At 38.0% G+C, this 18,248-nt stretch overlaps 2 protein-coding genes and 1 long non-coding RNA gene across 3 annotated transcripts; 1 reads left to right on the top strand and 2 right to left on the bottom strand.

The window, feature by feature from the left end:
- Positions 1–1,342: 1,342 nt before the first annotated feature.
- Positions 1,343–10,946, top strand: upb1 (ureidopropionase, beta). Its single transcript, XM_082187701.1, has 10 exons — positions 1,343–1,568; positions 2,155–2,326; positions 2,447–2,534; positions 3,662–3,756; positions 5,078–5,239; positions 7,556–7,725; positions 7,808–7,889; positions 8,443–8,485; positions 10,291–10,445; positions 10,599–10,946. The coding sequence occupies exons 1-10, from the start codon at positions 1,465–1,467 to the stop codon at positions 10,680–10,682; spliced, it is 1,155 nt and encodes a 384-aa protein (XP_082043827.1). The 5' UTR covers positions 1,343–1,464; the 3' UTR covers positions 10,683–10,946.
- On the bottom strand, positions 10,863–17,940 carry gucd1 (guanylyl cyclase domain containing 1). Its single transcript, XM_082187702.1, has 6 exons — positions 17,624–17,940; positions 17,149–17,230; positions 16,897–17,062; positions 16,587–16,678; positions 14,818–15,059; positions 10,863–12,204 (listed from the first exon to the last, which is right to left on the bottom strand). Exons 1-6 carry the CDS (start codon positions 17,697–17,699, stop codon positions 12,113–12,115), a joined length of 750 nt encoding a protein of 249 aa, XP_082043828.1. The 5' UTR covers positions 17,700–17,940; the 3' UTR covers positions 10,863–12,112.
- Positions 15,231–16,554, bottom strand: LOC309512230. Its single transcript, XR_014210929.1, has 2 exons — positions 16,472–16,554; positions 15,231–15,650 (listed from the first exon to the last, which is right to left on the bottom strand). It is a non-coding gene; the product is annotated as an uncharacterized lncRNA (long non-coding RNA).
- Positions 17,941–18,248: the final 308 nt, after the last annotated feature.

Below are 18,248 nucleotides of genomic sequence, written 5' to 3' on the forward strand. Positions count from 1 at the left end.
TACAAGTAACATGCATTATGTAATCAGATTACTTTTTGATGTTATGAGAAAGGAAACGCATTACAAGTAACATGCATTATGTAATCAGATTACTTTTTGATGTTATGAGTAAAAAATGCATTACAATAACATGCATTATAAAATCAGATTACTTTTTGATCTAACAAGTAAAGTAATGCATTACAAGTGTCATACATTATGTAATCACATGACTTTTTTCGATGTCAATGAAAATTACATTCTAATAATACAAATACATTTATTTACAGTAGAAAAAGTCAATGCATATTAAGTTTTTAAGTTTTAAATTTCAAAAACAATATTCACATTATAATTATGAATTGTATCTGAAATATAGCCATTGCATGCATGACGTCCACTACAGTGGACATGTGATTAATCAGAGTTTTCTCTCAATCTAAAATCAAAACTTGGAAAATTTTACTGTGATATGACTCATTAGATATTGCTTTATGCTGCAATATTTTTTTTACCTACAAGAGTCTCCTAGGATAGAAGGAATGGGTGGATATTCTGGAGCAACTTGGCATGTCTGACTGACCCTTGGCCATCTTGGTTTGGAGGGGGAAAAAATCGAAACACAAAGGCTTGCCACTTGATTGCAATTTATAGGATGATGCACCAGGGTCCAATGAAGAGATTGATGTGCAACTTTGCCATAAAAACCCGTGCAAATTCAAGAAAATGCTTTTTTAATAGCTGTCCACTGTAGTGACCACTATGCGTGAAAGGGTTAAAATACTGGCTCAATTTACCCCACATCATTTGGCCCACTTTGCCCTGTAGCTGCCATTTTGGACAAAACTAGCTAGCTTACCAATTCAGGTTAATATTTAGCTAAATAATTTGCATGATTTTATACATTGCTAAATCACCAATAAGGAACATACATATTTTTTAGACCAGGACAAATTTGCTTTGATGCAACTGTTATGTTATGCTAAAATCTTACTTTGAAAAGCCCAAAACAGTTTTTAAAGTTAATGGTTTTCTTCCACCCTTCCCATATGTATCTCCTTTTCACAGTCTGGTAGAAATGACGGGTGGTTGCAAAATATATGTTCACATGATAATAAACGTGTACGGTTGCCAAGATAAAGGGTAGCCTAAGTGTGTCAACTTACCCACTGGCTCATCTTACCCCTCTCCCCCTAAAGCATGTCAGCAGCACAGCTGCAGAAATTGCTTGAAACTAACGTAACAACGCCAACTACAGGTAACACGATTTTGACTGAAAACTGGTCTGTCGTGACCTATTTTTTACAGTCTATGGTCGTGACATGGTAAAATATGAAGAGTGTAACAACAAACCATGTGGGATCACTTGGACCCTTTGCTCGTGAACCGATTGCATAAGATCTGGAAATGGGCTAGTTAAACAGTAAAGCAAATCGAGGTGAATTCACTCTCTCTGCAGACTGAGCACGAGGACGACAGCTCAAGATGTCTGGAAATGACTTTGAATCGCTAGAGAAGATTCTGGAGGCACATGTACCTGAGGCAGAACTCAGGACCGTCAGAAAACTGCTGTTCGGAAAAGAGCTGAAGTAAGTCACGCGCACTTTCACTACTAAACGCAGACTACACGCCCCAGCATTCAGTCATGAATGGAGGGACGTGCGATGACGGCTGACTTTAATTTGAAAGGATATACTGTATAATGAAACTAACCTACTTCCGAAACACTTTAGGAGATTAACTCAAAACATTTGTCCATATGGGCTAGACGTTTCTCAGTGTCATTGGTTAGTTACTGGATATTCAGTAAAGGTTGAAACTGAGTAAATGATTCATGGTGGACTTTGGCCACAAAAAGGGGTCTCTGGGCTTAGCGATGACGTCATTGAGTTGAATTTGACTCTGACATGCACTTCTTTATAGTGAAACTACTTTGAACGTTTTCATTGTTTTCGTTTTATAGAAAAAAAGATGCACACTTGAACATCATTAGGCTAGGCTACATAACAATTTAATTCGTACTGAAAAGAAAAACATATTTTGAAGGAGAGAGGCCAGTTTAAAATGTATCATGCATTTATTGACCATTGGGCTGCAATAATCTCGATCTTCCCTATTTGTTTAAATTTTCATAATGTGTAGCAGTTAATCAACTTTGCAATAAATGCATTTCAGGAAGCTCAGCCTTCCCCAGGGTGCAATAGAAGCTGCAGCGGAGCAAGATTTTGATCTGAAGGGTTATGTGTTTGAGGCTTCTCCAGAACAGCTCAGACCACCCAGAACTGTCCGCGTGGGACTGATTCAGAACAAGATAGTCCTACCCACTGATGCTCCTGTGCTTGAACAGGTGAGAGAAAGAAGTACACACTACAGTAGCCTACATATAATGGCCAGGTGCTAAAACAAGTTTCATCTATTTATCATTATTAATTAGAATTTGAATTGTATTCTCCTTTTGCTTTCACAGATCACAGCTTTGCATAAGCGTGTGGGGGAGATGGTAGAGGTGGCGGCCATGTGTGGGGTCAATATCGTATGCTTCCAGGAAGCCTGGAGTGAGTACACAAACACACGCGCACAAACACACATACACTCAGACAACTGGCTCCCTTTCTGCAGAATCCACGACTGTTTCGAAGATGCAGCTGGAATATATACAGCTCTCGGGTGTCATATGAAATTCATGGCATATTTCTTTGTTAAATAACTTTTAAAAATATTTTATTATACACTTCTTTAAAAAAAATCAGCTCTACAGTAATTTCAAAAACATGCTGAAACACATTCATAGTTGACACAAATGTTTTTAAAACATCATTCATGTCAAATCTACTTGTGTGATAATTATAAATGAATTTAAAACTATTTAACAAATCATTTTAGATGAAATATAGCATGTCACACTGCAAGGCACTGTTCAACACATGACTTAACTACCCATATTCAGTCAGAAATATTACTTGTTTTAATTCTGTGGGTATCTATAAACCATTTCCTGTTGTCCTCAAGGAAATGAATGTGCTTATTTATGAACAGAGCGTATAGGATGGGAAGGCTTCTTGACCTTCAGTGATGTAAGATGCCCGTGAAGACATCAGCAGAATCTGGTTTACATCAGCGGAGCGCAAGCAGGGCCGTAGTGACGAAGTTTAAGCTGCGCTCACAGTTTGTCTGTTTGTGTTGGCCGTGGCGTGCTGTAGGGATGCTTCCTGATGAAAAGGAGTCTCATGCTCCAATAATAAACTCTCTAGGCATCCCAAAGGTCATTCAGTCCCTTTGGGTCCAAATAGGCCCTGTTGCCCATGTTTGAACCCCCTTAACCACCACCCCATGTAAACCTTTGACCTCTTGGCTCTGATTTCCTGTGTTTCCATGCAAATCTATGAAGCATGTTTGCTTTGTTAGTAGTCATTAAAAAATGCCATGTAAACAATAATCATTTCGTCATGCTCTAAACAAAACAACAACTGCTAATGAAAAACAAGACCATAAACCTTTCCACTGTACTTCTCATCCTCCCTCTTAGCAAGAAAAATAACATTTAATTGGACACCAAGGGAAATCAATTTCAACAGATTAAAACTCTCATAAATAAAAATCAGTTCTAATGAAATCTTTAAAAAAAAATAAAAAAATAAGCATCACTTTCTCTCCTGTCTCCTCTCATGTCCTCCGCCCTTAGCAATGCCTTTTGCGTTTTGCACACGAGAGAGGGAGCCCTGGACAGAGTTTGCCGAATCGGCCGAGGACGGGCTCACCACACGCTTTTGTATTCAGGTAAGAATTGAATAAATGGATGTCTTCATAAACGTTACACTCATCCTTTGCTATCAAGCATCATCTTGATCTTTAGTTATACACTCAAATATTTAACCTCAGTCTCCAAATTAATTATTTGTTCACTCCTGAAACTCAAGACGAGGCTGTATTTCTATTAGCATGGACCGAATTGTTTTATTCCCTCGTGCCTATTGCGAAGGGAGTTAGTTTTGATATAGCGCATGTTTGTTTTAACTGGTGCGGGTGCTGTGCAGCTGCTTTGAGGCTGCTGATTTGTTAATGGAAGTAGCAGGAGGTTAAGCCCACTGAGGGGACGGGGACGTTCTGACCACGGCGAGAGCCACAGACGATGAGCACTGCAGCACGTAACTGTGGAATCTTCTGACACTGAGCTCTGAGGAATTACGTGGCCTTTGACTGTTTACAGAGGAACCGCATCTATCCTTTTGCAAATATGTCCTAATACGACATTTCTAGCACCAATCAGTGCTGTTAGTATGTTTTTTTGTACACTTTCCTGTTAATATTGTTCAGTTGCATTTTTTTCATCATAAAGGTTCTTCAAGATCACTTGAGATTATGGCAAAAATGAAGAATATTTTTGTCCATGTTTATTAACTTCTTCAAAAATATTTTTTTTTTCATAAAAATGACTTGAATATACCTCTTCTACAATGAGAATTAAAATTAATTTAATTAATATGAAATAAACAATACTAAAATAAAACTGTTCTACCCTATGAGGAGTATGTTTTTAATTTCCCTAAAACATTTTTTTTTTTTTTTTTTTTTAGCATAAAAAAGTCAGGGTGATACAACTATCCTGATATTATAATGAATAAAGAAAAAGCCTTATTAAAACAATGAAATTCCTGGAAAGAAAACTATATTAAACTATTACAAAATTATAAAAGTATAACAACTCTATTAAGTAATAATAATAATAATAATACATTTTATTTATATTGCGCTTTTCCTATACTCAAAGCGCTAATATTAAATGTTTATACTAAAATATGAAATTAACATTTTATTCATGTTTAAAAAGACTGCCTGCCTCACTGCTTATTAGTGTTTGAAAAACTATTGTCACCCAAATCAGTCATGTGTTGTGACTAACATGCAGAAACATGCAGAATAAAAATACATAAAACAAAAAAACATTATCACAGGGATGAATTTGGCATTTTTATGACAAGACAAAGTGATTTAATGTGGAAAAAATGTCATGTAGTGCGACCACCCTGCTATGTTCCGCTTTCAGCAGCCATTCCTGCTAATGCTGAAACTATTTGTTCTTGATTTTTCTTTTTTCTAGCTGGCCAAAAAATACAACTTGGTGGTGGTGTCTCCCATTTTGGAGAGAGATGAGATCCACGGTGGAACATTGTGGAACACGGCAGTGGTGGTGTCCAATAATGGCCATGTTCTGGGCAAATCACGGAAGAATCACATTCCACGTGTGGGAGACTTCAACGAGGTCGGTGTCACCCTCTGCATAACAGCCAAACAACTGTCAGTGTGACACAACACAGCTACAGTGACACTCTTTATTTACATCAATAGAGTGTAATCACTCATAACCTATTTACATTAAGCTAACATGAGTTAAGTAAGCTATAAATTAATTTTTAATACACTGCGGTCCAAAAGTCTGAGATCATTAGTGAAAATGCATTTTTGCATTTTTTTTATTTATTAAAAAAAAAACGTTATTGCATTGTTATTGTATTAAAATATATTATATTAAAAGGAAAATGTCAGAATGTATATTTGTGACAGCGGCACTCGAGCTGCATGAATTCTTGTTGAATATGAAGTTTGTGTAAAACCTGAAGACCATGTTCTCCAAAATTCTCGAGAATGATCCAAAGAGCATCTTGAGATTCAATAGAAAGGACATCTGTACAAAGGTGTCACAAAATGACTTAGTTGAATAGTGACAGAAATAGTACAGAATCTCTTATTCCATTTATGTTAATGTTTTTGAAATCCCATGCTTTCTTTTTATTTCCAGTTTTAAGTGATTAAAAAAAAACTCAGATTTTCGGACCTTTACTGTACATAGTTATCAGTATTTTGTGCTGCTGCGTGGGTACTGTATGTCTAAATCATATTTCTATTGGATAACTGAAAAGTTGTCCAGTACAGCCACTTTAGAAATTCTTCTTTTCAGAGATTTGTTCCAGCATGTTGGGTGTCATTTTTCACCTCCAGGTTAAACGAGTGTGTGTGCGTGTGTATCTGCACTACATGATCCGTGGCACTTTAAGTGGTTGATTTCTCCCTTGCTGTGCTGTTTATCAGTTGTTCTTTTGATCCATTCCACACTGTGATAATGCTCAATACAGGAAATGTGCCCACTTTCTTTTCCTGGAACACAAGTGTAACTGCAGGAACCAGATGGCAGAGACGGCTCTATTCTGTTGTTTTCAGTTAAATGAAGGAGAATTTTGATGGCATGCTGATTAGCATCTGATATGTTTAAAAGGGTTACACATAAACACTGTTAACTTTTTTTTGCTGCCTTAATTTTTTAAGTACAATCAACTTGGATGTTTAAGCCATTTCAACGTAAAATACATTAAACTGACTTAAAATTAGTATAATATAAAAGTTGAAAATTGCTTTACTTATTTTGATGAGTTAAAGCAATGTAAAAACATATGTTGTCATAACTTATTGATCATATATACATTTTTACATTGAACTCCAGTTAAGTCCAGCTTAAGCCTGCATGAACTTATGCTTGCATCACAAACGGTGGCCACAATTCAAAATACAACATACCGTATATTTTGGTGAGCTATGGCCTTTTCAGAAGCGGGCGCACAGATATCACATGCACTGTCAATACTGTTAAAACATAAGATTATCTTTCATGCTATCTTTAGTTGCTGGATTTTACACGTCCAAACGCATGCCGTCAATGAAAAAAAAAAATGTGCGCATTATTTTGTGGTAATCTATAGCTGCCTTTCCACTATTTCTGACATTCGCATACAATAAATTGCTACATTCGCCCCCTAGTGGCAGTCGCTCAGAGATTAACGTTTAGTAGAAAAATATTGGTAATTCTCCCTTGAACTAAATGGTATTGATCAGAATACATCATATCTGGTCGGACTAGTTCAAATATTTGAAAGAATGTCCTGCCGGTAACAAAAAAAATATATATTGTAGAAATTATAGTCTAAACCTAGATCATAATGGCTTTGCATTAGCAATTTTATTACAAAAGATCATTTCTGAATGCTGTAGATATTCTTGCTGATATTGCTTTTATACTACAGTTTAATAAACAAGACGCAATATTGAGTAATTTACTGTTTTCAGACATAATATTTAAAGTTAATTTATGCCTTTTACTCCGCCATCAAAAATATTGAAACAAATTCACAAGAGAATCAACTGTGTGTCTCCAAGAAATGCACAGTAGTATTGATTTTTGAACAAATCTGTTGGCTACTTTATTCATAAAGGCAGTGGCTGCGTCTTAATATGCATATTTTCAAAGCAATAGCAATCCACAACAATCCAATCAATTCCCGATGGACAAAATCAAGTCCAGTCCTAAATTTTTTCCTGTTCGAGAAGCCGTTTCACTCGAATGTACAGTCACACAGGGAAGAAAAGACTATCGCACCTTCAGTTTCATGCCGATTTTAATGCATCAAAGGGTTAAAGAAATATGAACGAGTGTATTATAGCCTACTGATACTAATGTATGAAGTGCTGCTTTTCTGCATGGTACTGATGTTGCATTTCCCTAAATCATCTTTCATTCTTCCTCTAGTCGACATATTACATGGAAGGCAACACCGGCCACTCTGTATTCCAGACCCAGTTTGGAAAAATCGCTGTTAACATCTGTTACGGCCGACACCACCCTCTCAACTGGTTAATGTACAGCATACATGGGGCTGAGATCATCTTTAACCCCTCGGCCACAGTTGGATTGCTCAGGTATGGTGTTGTACCTCTGTCTTCTCATGGGAAAGACGCAGAGCCCGTATTCCCTCATGCTGATGCAGGTTTTGTGTTACAGTGAACCAATGTGGTCGATTGAGGCCAGAAATGCAGCCATCGCAAACCACTGCTTCACCTGTGCCATCAACCGGGTGGGAACGGTATGTGCCACCTGTTGTCCTATAACTGTGCGAAAAATGGTTTAAACGATCTTAAAAATGACATAAATGACCCAATAGACGCTTTTGAGTCTTAAATACACACAGAGATTGCCAGGAAATGTCCTGTTTACCCCTAACTATGCGCATACTGTGATAATATCACAACCACAGCTGAAGGAAACTATATATATTCTAATAAGATTAGATAAGCACATGCTAATAATTTAACCAGGATTATAAGCCAAACTGCAAATAACGTTACACAGATGAAAAAACAAGTTGAGCGGTGCCTTTTTTTTCTGTGGCTCTGTAGAGTCTGGTCTCTGTTAGTGCTTATAATGTCTTAGAGGGATGACTTTTATTAGAGTTAGATACAGTAAACCAATTATCTTTAAATTGGTTTTAAATGGCAGTTATTTGGACAGACTGTTATGCAGTGCCTCTCATAAAGCGTCGGATGTTCAGATATGTGTTTTCTGCTGCCCTCTGCTGATGATTTCTGCGCAGAAGCGACCTGAGACTTTGAGTCTTGACGTAGATCTCTCTTTTCCAGGAGTATTTCAAGAATGAGTTCACATCTGGAGATGGAAAGAAAGGTATCCATTTAGTTTGAGCATGTGCATGTATCTGCGTATGTGGGCTTATTTCTTTTATTTTGTGTATTTATGTGTATTTCTTGCTTAAAAAAATTCTAGAATCCTGTAAAATATTGGTTTCCATAACAAATATTAAGCACCACAACTGTTTTCAACATTGATAATAATAAGAAATGTTTCTTGAGCAGCAAATCAGCATATTAGAATGATTTCTGAAGGATCATGTGACACTGAAGACTGGAGTAATGATGCTGAAAATTCAGCTTTGCCATCACAGGAATAAATTACATTTTAAAATATATTAAAAGTTATTTTAAATTGTAATCATTTTCACAATATTACAGTTTTTACTGTATTTTTTGATCAAATAAATGCAGCCGTGGAGAGCATAAGAGACTTCTTTCAAAAACATTACCGACCCCAAACTTTTTTAACAATAGTGTTTACATAGCGTGGTTGCTGTGTAATGAAGACATTTAGTGCAAGTGCATTTCTCATAAGTCACTCATAGATGGCACTCTCACCCTAGTAATTCAATTTGGGTGAAAAGCCACAAAGATACTTCCTGTCATACAGCTGGCTCTTTCCCATAGCTTGGTGTTGCTGTGTGTCAGCATATAAAGGATCTGCGTATCTGTCTGTCAATGTAGCATCTGAGTCGGTGACAGGCTGAGGACAAGGGACCTTGTTCAAAGGTGTCGTGTTCCTAAAGCTCTGGTCTGTCACGCTCTGTTCTCACTTTCAGCCCTCATTACTGTTGCATAAGCCTTTCACCTGAACACACACCCCCCCTCTGCTGTTTTACATGCATGTACAGCCTCCATGTAACATGACCAGGGTCACACAGACATACGCCACAAACATATACGAGGACAGGTTTCCATGAATAGGGTACAAAATACAGTCTAAAACTACTTAATAATTTTAAAAAAATTCTTTCCCAACATGATCAGTGAAACGAGATGCTTAACCTTGTTGAATGTCAGCCTCAGGAGATGAAACTAGATATTGTATTGTTGTATTATTTTTTTTTTATACATTTTCTTAGAGGTTTGCATGTTTTGCAACCCTGTTAGCACTATTTGGGACATTGTTTAAAATTGTTTAAACTGATGTGTAGCTGAGTTAATAAATATAAACAGAAAAATTGACTGACAAAATGTTAAAACAGAAAAAAACTATGCCAAAATGGGGTCATTTGGGATCAAATGTTGATTTGTAGTTTGTAAACTTACACTTTCCATTCATAAGTTTGGGGTCAGTAATATAGCCTAATAAATTTATACTTTTATTCAGCAAGGACACATTAATCAAAAGTGACAAAGCCATTTACAATATTGCAAAAAAAATCCTAATTCAATTAAATGCTGTTCTTTTGAACTTTCTATTCATCAAAGAATACAAAAAAAAAATGTTTATCCATTTCTACAAAATTAGTGAGAAGCGCAACTGTTTTCAACACTGATAATAATAAGAAATGTGTCTTGAGCGGCAAATCAGCATATTAGAATGATTTCTGAAGGATCATGTGACACTCACACTCAAGACTAGATTGAAAATTCAGCTTTGCCATCACAGGAATAAATTACATTTTAACATACATTAAAATAGAAAACTATTATTTTAGATTGTAATATTATTTCACAATATTCCTTTTTTTTAAGTGTTTTTGATCAAATAAATAGCCTTGGTGAGCATAAGTGACTTCTTTTAAAATCACACACAAAAAAAAAAACGTACTGAATCCAAACTTTTGACCAGTGGTGTTCATTTATTATATGATTTCTGATTTGCCTTATCCGTAGCGCACCGTGACTTAGGCCACTTTTATGGCTCCAGCTACGTAGCTGCTCCTGATGGCAGCAGATCTCCTGGATTATCCAGAACCCGGGATGGCCTCCTGGTGACAGAGCTGGACTTGAACCTAAATCGCCAAGTTGCTGACAAATGGAACTTCAAGGTGGGATAAAAATCAATACAGTGTATTTCTTTCAGGAAGATATCTCATCATGATCAGAGAGGTTTATTCTCTTTGACAAGTCATATCCTATAGATATTGAAACAGTCTATAGTAGTGTCTGTGTGCCATTCACACATATGAATCTCTCCACAGATGACTGGGAGATATGAAATGTACGCAGAGGAGCTGAAAAAAGCCGTCCAGCATGACTTCAAACCCAATGTTGTTAAGGAGTGAGTGCCAAAAGCCCCTGAGAAGAACTGTGCTTTCTTCTGAAAGCCAAACTCTGCAGATGTAGAACCGTATTAGGGATATGTGCTTGTCTCTCTACTTGAATTTCACAAAATAACAACACAATTTATATAATTTATAAGTTAATTTTTTCATCAGTTCAAGGTCAATAATGGAAATGATGCATTTGATTAAAATACAAATCCAACTTTTATTCATTTCCTAAATGCAACTATATATTTCATAAAAATAAAGTTTGCCATATCAACATTCCTTATGTTCTTTTAAAAATAAGCACAAGCTGATGTAATCGGACACCTGATGCAGTCTTAAAAAAAAAAAAAAAAAATCACAAAAATAACTTTTTAACATGAATGATCAAAGATTAAATAACAGAATTATGGCTGGTGGAACACCATAGTGCAAGCATTTCATTCATCTTCCATTTTGTAATGATTGAACCATCTTGAACCACTGAGCAGGCGTAGTGTGTTTACAAGCAAACTGCAAAGCATTCACAACACTGTGTTCAGACCATTTCAAACGGTGCACGACTCTATTCCACAAAACAACTGACGTAAAACTCCAAACGTAGTGTTCCTGTTCTCTCTCTGATAACACCAACACATTATAATAGAGAATTTAACAACATAATATTGTCTTTAATACAGAAATGAGTCTAATACTGTACTAGTGCTGAGTGAGATTGAAATGTACTGTATGGTTCACAGCTTAGAGTCGCCCACAAAAGCAGCCAAACTCTCTCTTGCTACTTTACATGAGGTTATGACAGATGTCCAGGTGATTTTGTTCTTGAGGAAACCCCTGGAGTAAATGAATCCACACGTATTGCACCCCTGAAACATTACTTTCCCGACAGTGGGATATCATTTAGCATACTGGATTTATCATATCTTACCTGAGTTTTTAAAAACAGCTTCCCTCTTTCACAATAATTAAAAACTTTCACTGTATGCTCAATTAAGTGGCTTCCAAGAGGGAAAGATGAAAATAATAATAATCACAACCCCATGATTTTGCTAGGTTACCCTGAACAATCACAAAATCTCCATCTTTACATGAATGAAAAACATTATGTACACTCCTCCTCTACCTCTTACAGTGGCAGAGACTATATAAATCAAATGTGCTAGATAAAAATATATGTCCACATAACAATAATGATGAGTTACATTTACATAGCATCTCCCTTTCCTGTCTGTGTGAATATTTCATTCTGTGGCCGATGTAGCACCATAGTAATGTTTTGTGCGACACTACAGCACTTATGAGGACCATAGCCAGAGGTGACGCATACTACCCGCTATTGGCCAGCAAAACTGGTTCGTGCTACCTTTTGGCAAAAATGCTACCCAGCCAACCACAGTGGATGCTAAAAGTGTGTTAAATGCGTGTTCATTCAAAAGCGGTAAGACTCAATCATCTTTGTAGATTAACAGAATGTCCTCGTCCGTCCCGTAGCTCCTTCTGGCCTCCTCAAAATTGCTAAAGCTAGTGCAGCACACACCTGTCAATCAAAGTGATAGGCATATATGAGACACACAGTTTTAATGTTCCTGCAATGTGTAAAGATTCTCAGTTATAAAAAATAACCATAATAAACTATAATAAATGAGGTGGATGTATTTGATACTTAAAAATGTATAAATTGCATTAGATAATGAAGTATCAAACATATCAAAAAGGCATCTGCAAACAAATTCAAGGTGGTTTGACAATCTGCATATATATATATATATGAGCCAGAAAATTATGACCAGTCACAGGTGAAGCGAATATCATTGATCATCTCCTGACAAGGCCACATATTACTGCCCGGTTAGATCAGATGGTAAACAATCAGTTTTCATAATCAACGTATTGGATGCGGGAGAAATGCAGGAGGATCTGAGTGACTTTGACAAGCCACAAACCGGTGACGGTGTTGGGTGCCCAAGGCTCATCGATGCACAGGGGCAACGAAGGCTATCCCGTCTGGTCCGAGCCAACAGAAGCTCTACCGTGGCACAAGTCACACAAAATGTTAATGATGGTTATGGAAGGAATGTGTTACAACAAACTGCATTTGTCAAAGGGTTGTGAAGCTGCAGACCAATCAGAGTGCCTATGAAGACCCCTGTCCACCATCGAAAGCATCTGCAATGGGCACACGAGCGTCGGAACTGGACCTTGCAGCAGAGGAAGAAGGTTGCCTGGTCCAATGATGAGTCAAGAGTCCTACACGCACGACACTAATATTTGATGTGACGGGTGGAATAATATTTACGTGGTCATTTGCGGTGCGGGTGCAGGTCGGGAATTAATAAGCACGGGCGGACTGCGGGTCCAATAGCAAAGACTATTTCTATTTCGACTCACTTTGGTACCCACTGATAGCCAGCTGCTTTCAACCGGTCCCGTGCTTATTTGTGTTCACGTTCTACAGTCTAAAGAATGTCAAAGGTTTCTAATTACAACGCGATTTGCAGCATTGAACACAGCGTTTGCATACAGTGATTGACAGCTTCAGTCATTAAGGGAGCGCTCTTTGCTCACTTTCAATATATAATCTATTCGCAATTTGAATAAAAGTTTTATCTTTCATGCTGCTAAGAGGATCAACGGCCACATATACACTGCAGAGTTTCAGGAGAGACAACCGCATTTGCATGCAGAGTGAATTATGCTAAAATATCCCAAATATTATATGAGAGTAAGGGCTCATGTTTGGTTAAATGTTCTTTTAATTTATAGAGACATCTAAGCGTGTGTGATTTATGGACATTTGTTCAAAATAGCCTGTATGGGCAGATTGTTCACATGATGCAGGCAAAAGTTTTGTATTGTTTACACGACGGATGCAAGTTTTCATATTTTTTTCCTTTTAATTATTACCATGTTGGCCTGCGTGTCTATTTTTCATAAATACATCAACTCAGAATGCATAACGTTGGTTTGATTGCTTGTATTAAATCATTTTTGTCTACCTGATGTAGATTTAATGCGGATGCAGTTCGGGTCTCGGTCTTTATGTCAAACAGGTCGAGTCGGTGTGGAATTAAATCAGTGCTGCTGTTGGATAACGGGTCGGTGTTCTGTTAAGCACTGTGGGTGTGGGACCGGGTGCAAGTTTACCAAAGAGGACCCGTGCAGGACTCTGCAATGAGTCCCCTTTTCTTTTACCTCTTGTCAACGGCAGTATACGTGTTTGCCGTTTACCTGGGGAAGTGATGGCACCTGGATGCACTTTGGGACAATGAGCCGGTGGAGGGAATGTGATGCTGTTCTGCTGGGAAACCCTGTGTCTGGCCATTCATGTGGACGCAAATTTGACACGCGCTACCTACTGTACCTAAACATTATTGCAGACCAATTGCACCCCTTCATAACAGTGGGTTTCCCTGGTGGAACACCACTGGATCCCTGGTGGAGGCTGGCACTTCATCTCTGAGGATGAACTGGCCCCTGACAGCCTGGTTTCTCCCAAGGTTTTTTTCTCCATTCTGTCACCTGATGGAGTTTTGGTTCCTTGCCACTGTTGCCTTGGCTCTTGGCTTGCTTATTTGGGGACATTTAATATTCAACAATATTATTGATCTGCCTTACTTAAGGTGGGCGATGACGCAATTTTCTTCTAGAAACAAACTTTGTTGTATTATTTTCATGTTATCACTGTGAAGCTGCATTGATACAATCTGTATTGTAAAAAGCGCTATATAAATAAAGGTGACTTGACTTGGAAGTGGATAATGCTTTCAGCAGGATAATGCACCCTGCCCCACATGGTTAAGGAATGGTTTGAGGAACATGATGAAGAGTTCAAGGTGTTGCTCTGGCCCTCTAATTCCCCAGATCTCAATTCAATTGAGCATCTGTGGGACGAGCTGGACCAACGAGTTCGATCTACGGTGGCTCTACCTCGCAACCTACAGGACTTGAAGGATCTGCTGAAAACATCTTGGTGCCAGATACCACAGGACACTTTCAGGACCAATAGCATATTAGGCAGGTGGTCAAAATGTTTTGGCTCATTGGTGTGTGTATATATATATAAATAATGCCACTTGGTTTGATATTTCGTTATCTAATTTAATTTGAGCAAAACTGGTGTTTAGACTTATCAAAACTTCTCAATACATACGGTCTGAGTAGGCGGGGTTGTTGTAGAAGACGCTGCCGGTATTGCGGTTAAAACCACACACGACCACGAAGTGGCCCTGGTAATCTGGCTTCCTGCAGAAGCACTTCTGTCCCACAGGGAGGAAACAGCAGTATTTGACAGGCGTGGAGCACAGCTCACACACCAACACCACTGCGTTGACCAGCACGATGGCCACATGACCCTGTTCCAGGTGGCTCTGGATCTCCTGAACTGTAACAGAGCTAAAACAGACAGATTCATCAGAATTCTTCATGCACTGCACAGGAGTTTCAGATGAGATATATTTTCATAAAATCTGGTAAATTTATACAGATATGGAACGGTAAATATATATACACACACAAGGATAAATGTCTGAAATTTGATACTATTTCATCTAATCGGATTTAAAAAAATGGTTTTCGATTGATTTCAAGCATTCCTGTAGCTCCATCTGTAGAGCATGACAAACAGAGAATGGGTTCGATTCCCAGGGAATGCATTAACGAAGAAAAAAAAATGCTTTCAATGCAATGTAAATAATTTTTGTAAAAATAAAAGAAAATGAACATGATTAAATGCATAATTAAATATACAATCTCATTGATGGCAATAAATTAAAAAGGTCTTCAATATAGGCCAATAACTCATATATTGTGCATGGCTGATTTTTGACCAATGAATTGTCATGACTTTTCCAGTCATGTTTGATTACAGCATAAACACTTTTTTATATTCATATTATAAAGATTGGATCGCCTGAATTCAATATTTTAAAGCTAAGCATTAAAATGTTTTCCACATTTATGTTGATTTCCAAAATTTTTTCAAGACTTTTCTTAAAGGGATAGTTCACTTTGAAATACATTTTTGGTATGTTTTAGCTTACCTCAAGGGCATCCAAGATGTAGGTGTCTTTTTTTCCGCAGTAGTTTCAATTTTGATATTTTTAGGTCAAACCGTTCTTGTCTGTCAGTCAAATAATGCAGGTCGATGGTCACCACCTCAAAGAGCAAGCACAGAGTCCAAATTAAAACAATTCCCCGTCGTCCAAATTAAACAATTCCCCATCGTAAGTACACACTGATGGCCTAAGACACGAAACGAGCGGTTTGTGTGAGAAAACGAACAGTATTTATATCGTTTTTACCTCTTGAACACAGCCATGTCCAAGTGATCTGATCTGACGTGTACGCAGACTGGTGCATAGACATATACACTAGATGTCGCCTTAAAGACATTCGTTCCAATGAACTGCCGTAGACAAGGCGACATCTAGTGTGTATATATCTATGCATGCACCAGTCTGCGTACACGTCAGATCAGATCACTTGGACATGGCTGTGTATAAGAGGTAAAAAAAATATAAATACTGTTCGTTTTCTCACACAAACCGCTCGTTTTGTGTCTTAGGCCATCAATGTGTGCTTACAATGGGGAATTGTTTAATTTGGACGACGGGGAATTGTTTTAATTTGGACTCTGTGCTTGCTCTTTGAGACAGTGACCATCGACCTGCATTATATGACTGACAGACAAGAACGGTTTGACCTAAAAATATCAAAATTGAAGCTACTGCGGAAAAAAAGACACCTACATCTTGGATGCCCTTGAGGTAAGCTAAAACATACCAAAAATTAATTTCAAAGTGAACTATCCCTTTAACATTTCTAGGGTTTCCATGATGGTGGCAAACCAGTATATCAAGCACAAAGTGTCAGCATGCTCCACAGAACAGAAAAAATGTGACAAATGTGGAAAAACCTCACCATTTCTTCACCAGGACCCCTTTGCTCTCAGCCTTCATAAAGAGTTCATTCACCCTGTCCTCCTCTGTTTCAAAATGCTTTTTGTAGAAAGACTGAAACAGGAGAAGAAAGGAAACGGAAAAATGATTCAGATGCCAAGGTGAACAGTAATAACATCTGAGTCAGGACTGATCCTTCAGCTAAAATTACAACTCCACAACCATAAAAACCAATGCTTTAACACTGTCTTTTTCTTGGAAATATCCATGTGACACAAAGCTTGTACTATATCTATCCTCAGTGATCATGACACTGACAGCAGCTCATATACCTGGTTCCTGAAGCCCTTGTCCACACCGAGAGTCTGTGTGCAAAAGCAGTGTCTGACCCCCAGCTTACACATGAGATAAGCCAGGTCTATAGTCCACACGCTCTCTGTGAACTCCAAGTCCAAACACGCTCTCTGAAATTCCTCCTCACTTACTGGATGTAAATACCTGCACACGCAAACAAAAAGTTGAAATATTTATCATTAGGGTAGTAATTATTGCAGGATAATACATCACTTAAGATTCATACTTACTCCAGTACCATTCTGGAACAGGCCAGGCCACAATCCCAGTGGAACAGCTGCCGGATGACCGGTACGTTTAGCATCACATCATCTGGCAGAACAAGGTCAGAAAGGATGCTGGTAATGTCATTGTGCCACAATGAGCAGCTTTTGATACATTCACATTATCATAAGTTACTATGTTGTATCGTGGACAAATTAGTTTTGGTTGTGAACTTAAATTATATCAAGCCACTCATTTTATTCACGTAAAACAGGCAAATGAGAGTGAATAACAACTTAAAGTTAAAGACAAGCTGCTTCAAGATAATAACGTACATGAACTGTTCATTTCTTCATTTTAAATAAATATATCCGGGTTGTGTGTTTGGTCCAGTATTGTATATGCCAGAGAAGGATCATGATTGATTATAATGCTAGTTGGGTTAAACAGTTACAAGCCGTCTAATATGTTTCATTTGAATGTCATTTAACACGAACTCACCGTTCATGATGCAGTCTGCGTGTGTCTCTCTGTGTTGTTGTGTTGCAGTGATGTTTAATATCAGGGCTTGATTCATGAAGACTGTCTGCTAGCGGGGTTAGCCGGACAGCCGTTGCCCTCCTGTCCTCTACATCAGACACGCTGAAATCTGTCCATCTTGCTGATGCTGATGAGGCTGTTGGTGAAAAGCGGTGAAAAGGCTACAAACTCGACTTGTTTAGTCCACGCCTTGTGGTGGTCATTCCCAGCAGGGATGAACGTTTCACTTCCTGTCAAACCAAATACAAGTGTGCGTCGGTGCATTGAGGAGAGGCAGAACTGCGCCCTCTCCTGGAAAGACGAGAAATGACAGTCCAAACTAAAATCTAATTTATGGCTTTATATTAATACAATGGTGGAAATGGCCGGTATTCACTGGGGGCACTCTAGTTGGGGACGTATTTTATATTTTAAAACATGCAGAAAATCCTGTTTCGAGGCTGTTACGTGGATAAAAGATGGAAATCCTCTATATTTTGAACTGGAACTCCCTTGGAATTCACCCCCAGAGAGAAGCCTAGAAACAGAATGAATCACTTTTTTCTTCTCAAACTGAGTGAATACTATACAGGTATGTATTTATTTA

The sequence above is a fragment of the Leuciscus leuciscus genome (genome assembly GCF_965113295.1).
Source record: "Leuciscus leuciscus genome assembly, chromosome: 13".
Taxonomy (NCBI): Eukaryota; Metazoa; Chordata; class Actinopteri; order Cypriniformes; family Leuciscidae; genus Leuciscus; species Leuciscus leuciscus.

Bases quoted from the DNA above. Each gene is read 5' to 3' on its own strand.
- upb1 (XM_082187701.1), top strand. From the start codon at position 1,465: ATGTCTGGAAATGACTTTGAATCGCTAGAGAAGATTCTGGAGGCACAT. The intron at 7,890-8,442 runs GTATGTGCCACC...TCTCTTTTCCAG, and splicing joins CCATCAACCGGGTGGGAACG to GAGTATTTCAAGAATGAGTT. The intron at 8,486-10,290 runs GTATCCATTTAG...CCTTATCCGTAG, and splicing joins ATCTGGAGATGGAAAGAAAG to CGCACCGTGACTTAGGCCAC.
- gucd1 (XM_082187702.1), bottom strand. From the start codon at position 17,699: ATGAATCAAGCCCTGATATTAAACATCACTGCAACACAACAACACAGA. The intron at 17,063-17,148 runs GTAAGTATGAAT...TTGCGTGTGCAG, and splicing joins TGTTCCAGAATGGTACTGGA to GTATTTACATCCAGTAAGTG. The intron at 12,205-14,817 runs GTATGTATTGAG...TTTGATTGACAG, and splicing joins CAACCCCGCCTACTCAGACC to GTGTGTGCTGCACTAGCTTT.